The sequence below is a fragment of the Phyllostomus hastatus genome, unplaced genomic scaffold (assembly GCF_019186645.2).
Source record: "Phyllostomus hastatus isolate PE091 unplaced genomic scaffold, TTU_PhHast_1.1 phas_scaffold_501, whole genome shotgun sequence".
Lineage (NCBI taxonomy): Eukaryota > Metazoa > Chordata > Mammalia > Chiroptera > Phyllostomidae > Phyllostomus > Phyllostomus hastatus.
The window spans coordinates 46,285,106-46,299,185 of record NW_025334033.1 but is presented as its reverse complement, the minus strand read 5'-3'; the positions used below and the strand labels follow the sequence as shown (position 1 = coordinate 46,299,185).

The window sequence follows — 14,080 nt, the reverse complement described above, 5'->3', positions numbered from 1 at the left end:
CCACCGCTCTCCAGGAACACCGTCCCCGATTCTCTGCAGCCCAGTGACGCGTTTCCTCTTTTGCCCTGGCAGCTTGTGGCCTGAATGTGCATCCATCATGGCACTTTATTTTATGCTGTTTTATATTGTTGTTAATAGAACGCGAGTCCTGTCCATTCCCGGGAATAGAGTTCTCAAGGACGATGTTCATGTCCTGCCGTTTCTGAGCTTCACCTTAGCACCTCGTACGTGCTCAATACATGCTAAGTATTTACAAGGATGTAGTTGTTCAACTGTTCTTGGCCAGTCTGTACCTACTTTGTGCCCAGCGCTGTGTAGGGCACAAGTAGGAGACACAAGGTACGACAAGACTTGATTCTAGTCTCCGAGGTGTTTAAAAACCTCTGCAAGGGAAGCAGGTATAACGTGGTTATATAGAGAACAGCTTAGGGTCACTAACAACTTGCGTAAGAAGGTCCCACTGCCCGAGGCTGGGAAGATCTGATGCCTGCTTTTGAAGGGGCCGGAGGCCCTAGGCCTGCCGCCAACCAGTCCTGGAGCTTCGGTGGGAAGGGGGAGGCTGGGTGTTGTGCTGAAAACGACTAAATTATCCTATGGGTCACCAATTGATTTATTTGCTAATTGACTGGCTCAGCTTGGGCTTTAAATCTAAAGAAATCATTTCATCCTTTATTAAATACTGCAAGAATCTCACTCTTTGTTCTGCAGGGCCATACACAATATATTAGTGAGACTTGAATTTACACCACAATGGTTGTGCCACTAATGACCTTCCCAATGCCACTAATACCATACATGGTCCGCTTCGCAGTCGGATCCAAACCTGTCAGGGAATTCTGAGCCCATCGACCTCCCTCTGACACGAGAGCAGAGCCCCGAGCCCATGCCCGCCCCCAGCCACCCATCCTTCCATGATTTCATCTCTGAATCAGTTACTCTTTGGAGACCCCGCGTCTCAGACACCTCCTCTTTTTATTTGGTGGACAATACTTTATTCGGAAATGTTCTCTCCTGTAATTACAAATCCTGTTAGTCATCCTCCTCCTCTCCCCAGGGGGATTGTGGGCTTTAATTAATGAACGTGGTTAAACCGCTTTGAGGTGCCTGGTTGAAAGGTGCTATATAAGTGCAAATTATTATTATTATGGCTGTGGACATCCCATGGCGGCAAAGCCGAGAGCCCCACGCATCTAGAGGCCCGAACAAAGACGTCTTCGTCTTCACTGTCCCTGCGAGGTCTGGGACGGCTGGCTCAATGGTATGGGGGCAAGTCTGTTACCATCTCAGCAGCAATCAAGTAATTAATCCCCATTACAGTGGCTTCCGTTTCCTTCTTCCGAGCAGTGTAGTCCTGTTTCATTTCACAAATCACGTCCCCATCAGCTCTAGACAAAGGTCACAGTGTCCTTATGGCCTCTGTTGGCCTAAAAGGGAAAAAAAAGAGGGAGAGAAAGAAAGTTTGAAAAAAAACCCCCAAAATGTTGCTGTCATGAAATGCATGAACCTTTCATAGTCTCGATAAAGCCTTCCTTCTAGCACGGACTCACACGGACACCTGTCTATCGCACGCACAGGTGTGCTTCAGGCCCTGCAGCCCGGGCCTGACTGCCGACAGCGGCAGACGGAAGGGCATCTTTCTGGGCTGGTGGGAAGAGGTCATCCGGAGAGGCTGGAGCCCCTCTTCGGCTTCCTCCTCTGCCCCCAGGTTTCCCCTGAGAAAGCCAGCTGCCGTCTGCAGCCAGGAAGTCCTCCCAAAGGCAGGGGACCATGATTTAGACGTACTGTGCTACACTTAGCATAGCCCGGCCCCTAACAAATGCCCAGTACTTCCACTGTGAGGGCAGCCTTTGAAAGCAGCCCGGTGGGGGAGACTTGGCCTCTCGAAGGGATGCTGCTGACCAAAATGCTCCTGACAAGGTTGTGCCTCAGACCCTTTGTTAGCGTGGACGTGGGTGAGCCTCAGGGGGTCATGTCTTCATCTGCCTCCATTTATCCTCCCTATTGAAGGGCTCCTTCAGGACATCGGTCAGTCTCTGTGGGAAATGATTTGGAGCACAACAAAAGAACTTGGGCCCTTTGGGGGGCCTTCAGAATTCACTGAACATCTGGACACGGAAGGCCAGGTTCTCAAGCCGTCGGGCTGGGAAGATGTCAAAAGAAAGAAAGGGCTGTGTGTGCAGGGCGAGCTCTTAGTTCCGTGGCGACGCTTGTTGCAGAAACACAGACGCCCCAGTAGGGAGGTAGGAAGACTTTTCAAAAGCTCCTCTCCGAGTCAGCTTCTGGGAGTGCAGCGCTGTGCTTGTGGGTTCTCAGGGCGTGTGTGGGGAAATAAAGGTAATAAAGGTTTCGCACGGCTAGGCTGCGGCATGTGGTGGCTGTCCTCACTCTGCATGTGCTGTGGATAGCGCCCGGTTGCGCAGGCCTGTGCAGGCTCTGGCTGTGAGGCATTGCGTTATCCTAAAGGTTTGTAAAGCACCTCCTAGTCAGAGTGACTTGGATTCTCATCATGAGCACCTCTTCACTGACCAAACCCATGAAGTACTGAGACTAAGTGATTTATACTTCGTGGTGAAGTTCAGGATCTGAACTCCGGACTCTCTGCGTTCCCTTTATTGCCGAATCAATCCATTTAGAACACATTAGTCAGCGTGATTCATTAGTCACGTGGCATTGCTCAGCATCCGCAGTGTTCCCACATCTGTGGGAGACACTGGTCTCTGTCGGAGGGCAGAGGAATGCCGCTGTCTCCAGCCTCGGGGGCCGACCGCCAGCCTCGGTCCCATGTGTTCTCAGGGCACTTCCTCGGCCATCGTGGCTGGGATGGGTCTCTCCCCTCTGTCCTTGCGTATTCCGTTTTTGAACCTCGATACTCCGTATCACAATTTGAATACACTGATTTTGTCCGGAAATAACTAGGTTAAGAAAGCATCGTGAGCTGTAAAGAGCAGAGGCTCACCACACACCTGCCGACCTGACCTCCCTGAAATCTGGCTGAAGTCGAATACCAGAAAGAACACCGAGTCCTTCTGGAAGAGGTTTTCAAAAAAATCCACAACCTGGATGGATTTAACATCTTTTGGTGCTATTACCTGGGCATCTTCGCAGATGCAAATTGTTAGCTCTGCCAAGATAGCCAAACGGCTTCCAGGGCCTGTGTGAGGAGTGTGGATTCAGATGAACTACAGTCCAGGCCTTGGAACAGAGATTTTCTCTATAACCTTATTCCAGGTAACATTTTGTGCCATGTTTTAAAAAGTTGTGGGGACAGGAAAAAACATTTTGGGGAAAAGTGTTTAGTCTCTGACTTTGGCCTCAGATTCACACCCCACACTAGTAGCACTAGTAGCAGTTGTTCGAATGTCTCTCTCACAGCGCACAACAGCAAAACGCATCCTGACGTTTCTGCTTGGGGCAGATCCTGTTTTGGGTGGGGACCAAGGTTTTTGGGTGCCGATCGGTGGTGTCACTACCGACTGTGATACCCCACTTTTCTACTCCGGACTCTGCCGAAGAGGATCCCAACAGCATTTTTAACACATAACAGTTACGTGGCATTTCGGCATTACGCAGTGAGCCCGGACCCAGGATCTGCACTACTGCCCCGTGGGGCCTCATCGCTGCAACTGGACTCCTCTGAAAGGGATGTGTCGCTGGATGTTCGGCTCCCTTCTCAGGGAAACAACTCCCACAGTTAGCTGTGCTCCTGGTCATCCAGAGTAACAACTACGTACCCTCTGACCAGCCTTTCTACCTTTTGATATATACCCAGAGAAACCCTCATACCTGCATACCAAGAAACATGTGTAAGAGAATTCATTAAACTAACACACGATTGAAATTTCCATCAGTACAGGAATACTCCAGATACGGAATATACCACACCAGGGTATGTTCAAACAGCGGCGTGAATATGCCAGATAACATGTGGTGTATTCAAACCAGGGATGTGGATACCCCAATTAAAGTGAAAGAACACGGTCCACGTGTAACATGAACACACTGCGGAAACGTAATGTTGCGGGACAAAAGCAAGTTATGGAATGATGTGTACAATAAACCATTCATGGAAATCTGGAATGCTCTCAAAACAAATCCCTATTTGAGGCTAAAAGACAGACTAAAAAAAAAATAGAAAAGAAAATGAACAAAGCAGAGGGCCAGTGTGGGAAGATGTCATGGAGGGAGGGGGTGTGAACTGAATGTTAGAAGAGGACTGGGCAGATTAGAGTCCTTCCCCATTTTCTCTGGGAAGCTCCACACCAAGAAGCCCGCAGAAGCTGCAAAGGAAGGGCAATGCTCTGGCCCGGATGAGGTTTATGAGGCTGCAGTGGCACCTAGCAGCCCTGGGACAAAGTTACAGGCCTGCTCTGCCCTCTCTTCTGTGACCTCTTGGGGAGAAGTTCACTGTCTCTGCCCCACTGCATCCCAGGCTCTCCGCCCAGGCTCCCACGAGAACGCCAGGCTGTGCCAGGTGTGTGGGTGGTGTCGACCAAGCAGACACTGCTGTACCTGGATGGAAATACATTGAAAATCTTCTGGGTCACTTTGAGTCCACTGGGCAGAAAACACTCAGATGGGTTACTGATTCAGACTGAAATCTGACGAACTCCGATGGTGGGTGGTATTTGGGGCGAAAGAATTTTTCAATAAATCATCCAGTTGGCTCAGTGACTAAGAAAATGGAGTAGAAGAAACCAACCCAGCTTTGTGACAAGGGAACAAATAGAGGAGATTAATGTCTTTCCCAATATGCTTTAAAAGGCCATCAAACAACCACTCTTGATTTTACAAGAAAGAGGAGGCACGTAGCTTTCCAGCTCCTAGAACATCGTTGTTTTACTTCTTTGTTTCTGGTTTCTTCCCCCGTCCCTAGTCCCTACATTAGGTGGTTAGAAAAACAGGAAACTAGCTTTGTTTTCGGCACCTTCTTTGGACCTACCTCGGGGTCCCCTGGGCTCTCCTTAAGTTCCCCATCTCCATGCCAAGGTTATGCTGCTCATTCGAACCAGATAAGTAGAGGGCAGCAGCAGAATCCAAAGGCAACCTGTCATACCTGATCTTGATCTTTTTCAAAACAATATAAAAAACCAATTCTGCCCTACTGAGACACTAAGCCATTAATTCCGTCCTGTTCAAAACAATCTGGCTTTTGTTTTTCAAATGCTCCCTAGATTCCTGAAGAAAGGGGGAGTGCGGCAAAGGCCGGCAAAGGCCGCCAAGCTCGGAGGAGCTCCCTGAACCGACCTCTTCTGTTCCCTCTGGCCAGCGCCTCTCTGGGGTCCCCAGCGCCTCTCTGGGGTCCGCTTCTTTACCAGACCACCCCGCTTCTTTACCAGACCACCCCGGGGCAGGCCTTGATTGCCATGAGCCCCACAAAGGCCTGGGTGGCTCCCCAAGGGTCGGGTCCCTAGTCCTTCCTAGGCTTCCTGCAGCGTCAGCCACGCAGCCTGGCTGCTTTCAATGACAGGATCTTGATTCCTGGCCGTGACACAGAGGCCCAGGGGTCCCAGCTGTGTTCTGGGTGCACGTTTGGGACTTTCTGGGGAAACCAAGAGTGTGACCGGAGCATATGGGAGCCAGGTCCGTGAACTCTCCCTTCCCTCTGCAGCATGTGGTTGTAGGTCCACCCCATTAAAGCCCGTTCTGATGAAGCCGACTCCTGATCTTCGCTCTCCACTAGGTCCTGGCACCCCTCAGTCTTACTCTGAGCTAGCCAAACCTCTAAGCTCTTCCGCTCCGTGGTTCTGGGGCTTTCATGGTGAACTCTGGGGACAAAAGGAAAAATGGATTAAGGGCACCTCCCCCCACCCCTTCACCTTTCCCACTTCAGTTGCACAAAGAAACTGAACCACCCTCTGCCGGGACCTGGTCCCTTGCAGAGTGGAACAGTCAGAAGCTAGTGGCTGTGAGCTCCTTCGCCTTTGGGGCCTAAGTATTTCCAGGGTCTTGGGCCCAACCCTGAGAGGCCAGGGTCTCCAACAAAGAAGATGCAAACGGCGGTATTACCATGGTAATGGCCTGAGCCGGGCGGCCTCCTAAAGATGCTGGGAGGGTGGGTTTTCTTTCTTTTCCTTTTTCTTTTTTTTCCCCGCAAAAGGAGAATAGTTCCGCTCTCTATTTTACTACAACAATAGCATGGACCAGCTCCTTCAAGTGTTTCAAAAAGCAGCCTGAGAAATCTCTAAGCAAGCCCCCCAGTCTCCCCAGCCTGCCGTTTTATTGTCCGTCCGTCCCAGTGAACAAAGGGGCGGGAAGGGTATCAGGCCCCCGGTTGCCGGCTGTTCCCAGCATCCTAATCCTTGAGAACCGGTGAGGGGAAGGGCCTGTGGAGTGGGAAATCGAATTCTGGCCTCACCTTTTATTCCCTCCCTGTGCCTTGGCACTCAGGGGCTCCTCAGGTATTATGAAGCCTCCCGGGTGGCAGGCCAGTAGGCATCTTGAGGCTTCTAAGGGGTTCAAAGGCCCTGAGGGATCATTCCCGCACTCACTAATAGTCTCCTCCCATCCCCCCCCCCCAAAAAAAAAGACAGCCTGTGTGGGTCATTCTTTTCCACCACTCCAGGCTGGCTCCATTACAGCGACTGAATGTGGAGCCACGAGTGGCGGCCGAGTGGCGGCCGGCAGCGTCTCTTCCCGCAGGTACCACAGGAGCTGCCCTCACTCTCCCAGCCCCTCCCCTCCCCTCCCTGTGCCGCCCCCACCCTCAGGCACCAACCACACTGCTCCCCGCTCCAGCTCCAGGTACCAACCTCCGTGCCAACCAGGGCTCTCATGCCAGAGTGACCCCTCCCATCAGAAAAGCTCATTGGCCTCGCCTGCTGGTCCCTTTCCAAGGTCACTACCCAGGGATCAAAGGTTTTTTTAAACCTGGGGAAATGTGCAGGTGTTTTTTAGTTCAGTCATCTGGTAAGAGTGGGGGCGAAAATAAGCTCTTCTGTTCCCGTGTGTGGAGATCTCAAGGATATAGTCTCCTGGGCGAGGGAGTGAAAAGCACCCCGCCTCCTAGGAGAAGCAGGCACAGCTGACGCTGGGCAGGCCTTTAGAGGACACGGCCGTCCAAGCAAGAAAAACATTTGCATTGCAACCTCCACACAGAAATTCAAAATGCTCACACACACACACACAGTCGCAACAACAAATATTTCATGAAACAAGACAATACGCTGGTTGTGACTCATTCGTTTCATTTTATCACCCACTAATGGCTTGTGACAAACTTGCAAACGACTGAAACAAGGTCAACATTGTATTTTCAAGCTGACAAAAATGGTGTGACAGAGATTTTCTTAAGCTCATACCAGAGCTGGAACAGAAATCCCGGGGTGGGGGGAGTCTCTCCAGTAAAGGAGGGGTCATCATTTTTCCTAAGGGTCACAGCTTCCTTCAGTTTTCCCGAAATCTTGGGAGCTCAGGGCTGGGGGAAGGGGCCTGCCCCAAGGTCCGCATTCGGCAGCCGTGACGGCATTGCTGATGGGTCAGAGGGTTTTCACTAGCTCGGAAAACCTCGAGACGGAGGTGTAGCTTGAGGGAGTGGGATGGACGAACAGCCTTCAAGGTGACCAGGGGAGGCTCTGCATTCTCTGAGACATTTCTGTGTATTCCTTGGGTTCTTGGATCCTTGGACGCTTTCCTGAAAATTTTTCTCTCCTGGACACGCCACTCCAGGCTGGCCTCCTTCAGTAACCCATGCTCTCCCCCACTCTCCAGCTTTTTCTAATAGGCTTTTTTGGTTGTTTTAAAATTCGATCCATTGATGGCGATTCCAGTCTTTGCTTTCTCTAACAACTTCCTCTTTGCTGTCAAAGTCACGACCTCAGTGGTGAGTGTCAGAGAGGCAGCCCTGTGCATGTGGCTTCCATGGACACTATCCTAAAAGAGACCCCAACTAGACCGCGCTTAGAAATGCTAGTTCCCAAAATGCCAAGACTTTCAATATAAGCTTTCTGGGTAGAACCGGCTCTTCCCCTCCTGAAATTGTCCTATAATCTTCCATAGAATTTCTTGAAATCTTAGTCTAAATTTGCTATGTAGTAGATTTCTAATCTTTTCAGAAAGGCTCTAAAAATGAGGACCCCAAGCCCCACCGTGCACTGAGTAAATAAAACTGCAGCCTCCTGATTGCTTGTTAGTTATACCCCCTCCGAGTGTGTGACAAAGGGGCCTGCTGTTTGCTTTGCTTAATCTGGTCTTAAAATCTCTGCTTCTTTGTCAGAAAACAATATTTGCAATTGTAAAAAAAATATTTACCAAGGAACTTGGATAGCACAAGTCAAAGGCTAAGAGCCAAAGGTCAGTAGTTCTTACCCCAAATTTCCCTGGACCCGAGTCCCTGCTGTGGAGCTCAGCTGCACCAAACAAACACACCGCTTTCCGGGTCCATCACGAAGCGGACGTCTTAGAAGGGGAAGGAGGGGAAGGCTGCTGCCTGTTCCTCGGTCAGAGAAGCATGAGCTCTCACTCCAGCCTGCCCCACAAAACTCCTGCTAGATCTCTGCAGTGCTACGGGTCTCCCTGGGGAGATTATAAGTACTCACCCTGTTTCACAGACCTGGGAAAAATACTCAACTCACAAAATCCTCAAGGGCAGATACTGCTCCCATGGGCAGCGGTGACAATATGGCCCTCTGTGTTTCAGGCTCTGTGTTCACCCGTATCTCTGGACTGAACCTCCTGCCTGACATCAGGGGACACATGTATATCCTGAGCGTTTCTGGGGGAAGCTTCTCAATTGATCAAGGAGTTTGGGACATCAGACCCTGTGGGCTAAGTTCAATGGTGTTTGAATTGATTTCATGTTCATCGCTTTCTGGACAGACTTGCAGTTGGCTGCCTTTCCTCCCTAGCAGAGGACCCGGCATCTGGGAGGGAACCACCACCGCGGATCAGTGAGTTACAGGCTGCTTCCCCATGAGCCAGGCCTCACTCAGCTCCTCCTAAGCCCCAGACCCATGTCATAGGGTGCAGGTCAGCGAGGCCTGGTCCCCAGCTGGGACGTGAGCACAGGGAAAGGAATGGAATCACCAGGAAGAGGCTGAGGAGGGAGTGCTTGTGGAGCCAAACCAAGTGCCCCCAGGGCTGCCGGGCACACGGCTCTGTCATCTGCTAAGCAAGAGGGCTCTGGGGCGGTGTGGCGTCCTCCACCCCGAGTCAGAGACTCACCGCCCGCTTCCTCACACCACAGGACCTGCTGCGTGGTGGCAGTTCCTGGCTGGCTTGGTTTGACCCTCATTCTTTGGCCATCTCGCCCCGTTAGAAAATTCTGTGTTCTCTCTGAGACCCACCACTACCTTCTGTCACGTTCTTGCTACAACTGCTAATCTCTCTCTCTCATCAAGATACACAGCACTGGCCAATTCCCCTTGCCTTTCATTCTGTGCCGGAGTAGTTTCGACGAGGAGCATAGCGGTAATCACCACCAGCCACGGGCAGCCCTGAGCACAATCAGTTTAAAGAAACGGCTTAATACAAGGGTCTTACCTTGAAGAACCAGGCCTTCCTCCCTGATGGTGTAGACAAATGAGGTGAAGGGAGCCAGAGGGGACTTGGCGACGAGAATCTGCAAGTCAAGCACATGTGGCCAGGGTCAGTCCGAGGGGATATGAGGATGAGTCCCTGGTCAGCCTCCTTCCCACGCCGAGACAGACCGGTCCCACATGACTACAAACCGTAGGGCTTATTTTTTAAAAATTACTTCAGAACCAGATGAGCGTTATTCTGTCAATCAGTGGACTACCTTGGAAGGCTGTATATTTACTCTGACTGTTCTGCCCCCAAGTGCCATGTTCTTAAACCAGTTTTTCTAGAAATAAATTTTATTATTTTTGTCACATGCTTAAACAGTTATCTCTCTGCCCAATGATAAACCTAGCCTAATTTTATTCATAAACTTGGCTATTTCACAAAAAAAATTTCAAAGTTCCCTTAAAGGGTAAAGATTTACCATCACTGTGGATATTGAAAATAATTTGCTAAAGGCAAAGCCGTGGTAGGTTGCTTTGTTGGCCCCAACTCTTCACTAAGTCTGTGTTCTTACCCATTGCCATGTGACTACACTTCCTTTTAGTTAAGGTGCAGTGTGTTTCTCATGCCCCTTGACTATGGGTTTGGACACATGACTTGCTTTGGCTAATAGGTTGTGCCAGTTCTCAGCCTAGGCCTCAGGAAGCCCAATATAACTCCTCTTATTCTCTTATGCTTCTGCTACTGCCAGAAAAAAATATGTATCCAAGCTAGCCTGCTATCTCAGAACGAGGACAGGAGTCTCGTGGAGCAGAGCTGGCCAGAGCTGGCATCCCAAATGGTGGCCCCAGGAGACCCACGTGCACAGTAGTTCAACGCTCATTGCCGTAGGCCCCTGAGATTGTGGTATGGTCATGGAGCATCCTTGCAGCAAGAGTTGACTGATGTACCAGCCAACATAAAACACCAAAACTATTTTGAGCAATGGCATTCTCCTAAAAAGATACCTACCTTAAAGGGGATGGTCATTTGGTCGTTACCACTAACTCATTATCACAGCTCATATGGTTCTACAGAACTTGTAAGGACCAGTGCATCATTTTCTTACAACATTTCTCCTAAAGGGAGATGAGTATCAGCTTCCCGTTCTACCAATGGACATCAGTGAAAACAGTGACCCTTGTGCGCAAAGCCACTTTGGTAATCAGGGCGGCAAGGAAGAAGGAAGAATAATTTCAAATAACCAAAAGGCTCACATGTAATATCTTAGTCTAACTCAATTCAGCAAACATTTACTGACTGTCAACTATGAGAAATGTGGAACATCTACTGACTGTCAACTATGAGAAATGGTGGAATAATGCGGTGAAAAGATCACAGGTTTTAGTCCTGGAGTTTGAATCAAGGTCCCTATGGCAAGGTTAATAATTCCTGCCTCTTAGCCACCCCCCTTCTTCCTTTTAGTGAATAACCCCTCAAGTTCCAGCACTCCTCTGCCTCTTTTGCAACTAGGGTGGCCATATGACCACGCTTTGACTAACACAATGGGAGTGTAAGTGGCAGGTGGAACTTGTGGATTACGTTTTCATAAGAAAATGGTGTGCTCTTCACTTTCCCTTCCCCCCTTCCCGAGAACAGGAACTGGATTCAACCACATGGATGTGGACATCCTGGGGAATGACAAAGTGGCACAGGGGAAGGAAGCTGGGGGACCTCATAGGGCATCAATGCCTCCCACCTGGGGTCATCTGTCCACCTCAGGACAGAGCCACTTGTCGGAACCACTGTATTCTGGATGTCTTTGTTACTGCAGTGTAGCCTGAATTCTGACCAATACTGTGGCTATGCACAACCTAACTTTTCTGGGCTTCAGCTTCCTCGCATGTAAAATGGGGACGATACCACCCATCTCAATGGCATGATTGGGAGGATTACATTAAACATATAAAACGCCTGTTATTGTGTCCAACTAATAAGAATATTTCCAACCAACTCATCACATATGCTTCCCAAGAACTCCCTATCTTTCACTCCTCAGAAACCAATATTTCTGGTTTCCCACAAGGATTCAACTCAAGGTGAATCTCAATAATTTTTACACTTGCTTCAAAGTTATCTTGATAAACTAGCTCATCATTCTCAGGATCAATGAATAGGTAGGGGCATTTACATCTTCATGTCAAAAAAATCTCACTTTTAAAGCAGAGCCTTTCTAGCCCTGGCTGGCATAGCTCAGTGGATTGAGCTCGGGCTGCGAACCAAAGCGCCACAGGTTCGATTCGCAGTCAGGGTACATGCCTGGGTTGCAGGCCATAACCCCCAGCAACTGCACATTGATGTTTCTCTCTCTCTCTTTCTCCCTCCCTTCCCTCTCTAAAAATAAATAAATAAAATCTTAAAAAAAAAGATGAACTACTTAAAAAATAAAAAGCAGAGCCTTTCTGACACAGACAGTGTGGGGGTGGTCCAGTATGAAGTCTGTGGAAGCCCCCTCCCCCCGGTTAAGGGAAAGATACGGCAGAAGGGAGGGCAGAGCTGCTCGGGCTTCCAAGTGCTGTGAATCACCGTGGGTCTTGTTAACATGCAGATTCTGATTTGGGAGGTTCTGAGTGGGGTCTGAAAGTCTGCATTTCTAACAAGTTCCCAGGAGATGCTGATGCTGTGGTCCATTTGGAGTAGCTGAGTTCTAGGAAATTAGCTGGACTGAAGATCCTAAGGTGAAGAAACAAGAGATGGGAGTCCTGAAGCCAGTTAGGTGGCTTGTGATAATTCAGGGGTGAGGTGACAAGGGCCTACACCACAGCTGTGTTAAAAAGAATGGGGGAAAATGAAATGGATAAAAGCAATAGAAATCCTTAAAATCAGAGAGCAATAGAAATAAACTAAACATATCCAAAACTTTAGATCTTTAATGTCTACGCGAAGCAACTGGACATGAAACCAAAAGGGTATACATAAATAATAATCAATAAAGTATCATAATATATTTTTGAAAATTATATTACCATTTTTATTTTATACACTGCAAAATTAAAGCCCAGGGGAGAAAAAAGGATGTGCTATTTCAGTGCAAAGCAACAATGGCATCTGAGCCCAAGCCTTCCAGCTCAGTGGTGCTACTGCCAACATCCGACTGCTTCTGCGCCCAGGGAGCACACGCCCACTTTGTGAACAAGTGCGGCCAGGAGAACCTCAGACCTCACCCGGAGGGACCTCACCTGTGGAAGGACCTCCTTTCCACGGAAGCAAGGGGTTTGGACAGGCCACTGATGAATGCCGTGCCCTTCTCAAGCAGGGTTTAAAATGGGTCACCGAAAGGATGATTTATGTGCAGTTAGGAAAAGGAAGTAAGCAGTTATGGCAGATGAATCCCCCTTTCTTTTGGGGGAGGGAACTTCCAGGTTGATAGATCAAAAGCAATCTGGCGAGGGGCAGCCACCCCTGGTAGAATGCACTGCAGTGCGGCATTGGTTCTGTCATGCTCAGCATTCTTACTGACCTGGCTAAGGACGCCGGTGCCTTCAACCACATCCGCACAACAAGTGCGGGATCCAGCAGGGAACAGACCTGAGGACAACTGCGACCCTAACAGAGCTTATATTCTAAAGGTGGCAAAAGAAATAATAAACAAAGTGAGTAAGTAAAATATATGTCATGGTAGATTAAATGTGTTAGATGATTACATAATCATACATGATTACAATCATGTATAATTACCATAAACCTATATGATTATATAATAGAGAAAAAAGGCAGAGAAAAAGTATAGGAAGTTCACTGGATCAATTTTAAATAGAGTAGTTAAGAGAAGACCTCACTGAAAAGGTGACATTTGAACTTGTGGGTTGTATAACTAAACCCACGGACAGGAGGCTGATTGTGGCAACAGAAGATGAAAAACATGGAGACAGAGTTAATAGATTAGATAATCATAATATCAAAGTAAATCTTAATTTGGTTAGGATATTGGGACAAATCCTACAAATTGTTTAGGATTCCGGTTATATTCTACTGGTTACAGAATGGGGAGATAAGATTTAACATTCAGAGAATGGATCAGGAGCGTTAGTTAACTAAAATTCAATACAAGTCGGCTGTGAGATATGGTTCACAGAAATCTAGTGTGATCAGGCTATGTCAATGAAGAGAGCATCTCAAATAAGGCAGTGATGATTCTGCCCTGCTCTTCATTCGGCAAACCTTTCTGCATACAATGTGTTTGGATCAGAGCCCAAGTGCCAAGAGGGCAACTGACAGACAGAACAACGGGAGGGTCGTCAAGGCGGTTAGACACCCAAAGCAACTCAGGACCACCAACGCTTCGATGCAAACTCGATGGTAACAGTCCTGATATGAAGGTGCATATTACTTTTAATACGGGTTTTCTGACCTGGACATTCTGTGGTGTTACACAGCAGAGAAGGCAAGCTAAATGAGCTTTCTGGCCTAACAGATTTCAGAAAAAGAAATGCTTGCCATGTATCTTTGTGAATACAGATAGACTCCTCCCCATTTCAGACTGGAATCAATATTCCATGCCCTGTGCATTTATGCCTTTCAAACTATAAGTTATCCTCTTCCAAAGCAAACAACCCTTCCTAGCAGATCATGTGGGCTGTTC

General features: G+C 48.6%; 1 protein-coding gene across 6 annotated transcripts in view; it reads right to left on the bottom strand.

Moving 5' to 3' along the window:
- Window positions 1-963: 963 nt before the first annotated feature.
- Window positions 964-14,080, bottom strand: part of RAD51B (RAD51 paralog B) — a 506,432-nt gene continuing 493,315 nt past the window's right edge. For all 6 annotated transcript variants that reach the window (XM_045822805.1, XM_045822803.1, XM_045822801.1 and 3 more), the window contains exons 10-11: window positions 9,478-9,556; window positions 964-1,424 (exon numbers count right to left, since the gene is read on the bottom strand). In XM_045822805.1, the coding sequence (XP_045678761.1) occupies window positions 1,408-1,424; window positions 9,478-9,556 (96 nt within the window). In that variant the 3' untranslated portion in view covers window positions 964-1,407. The remainder of the gene's footprint in view (window positions 1,425-9,477; window positions 9,557-14,080) is intronic.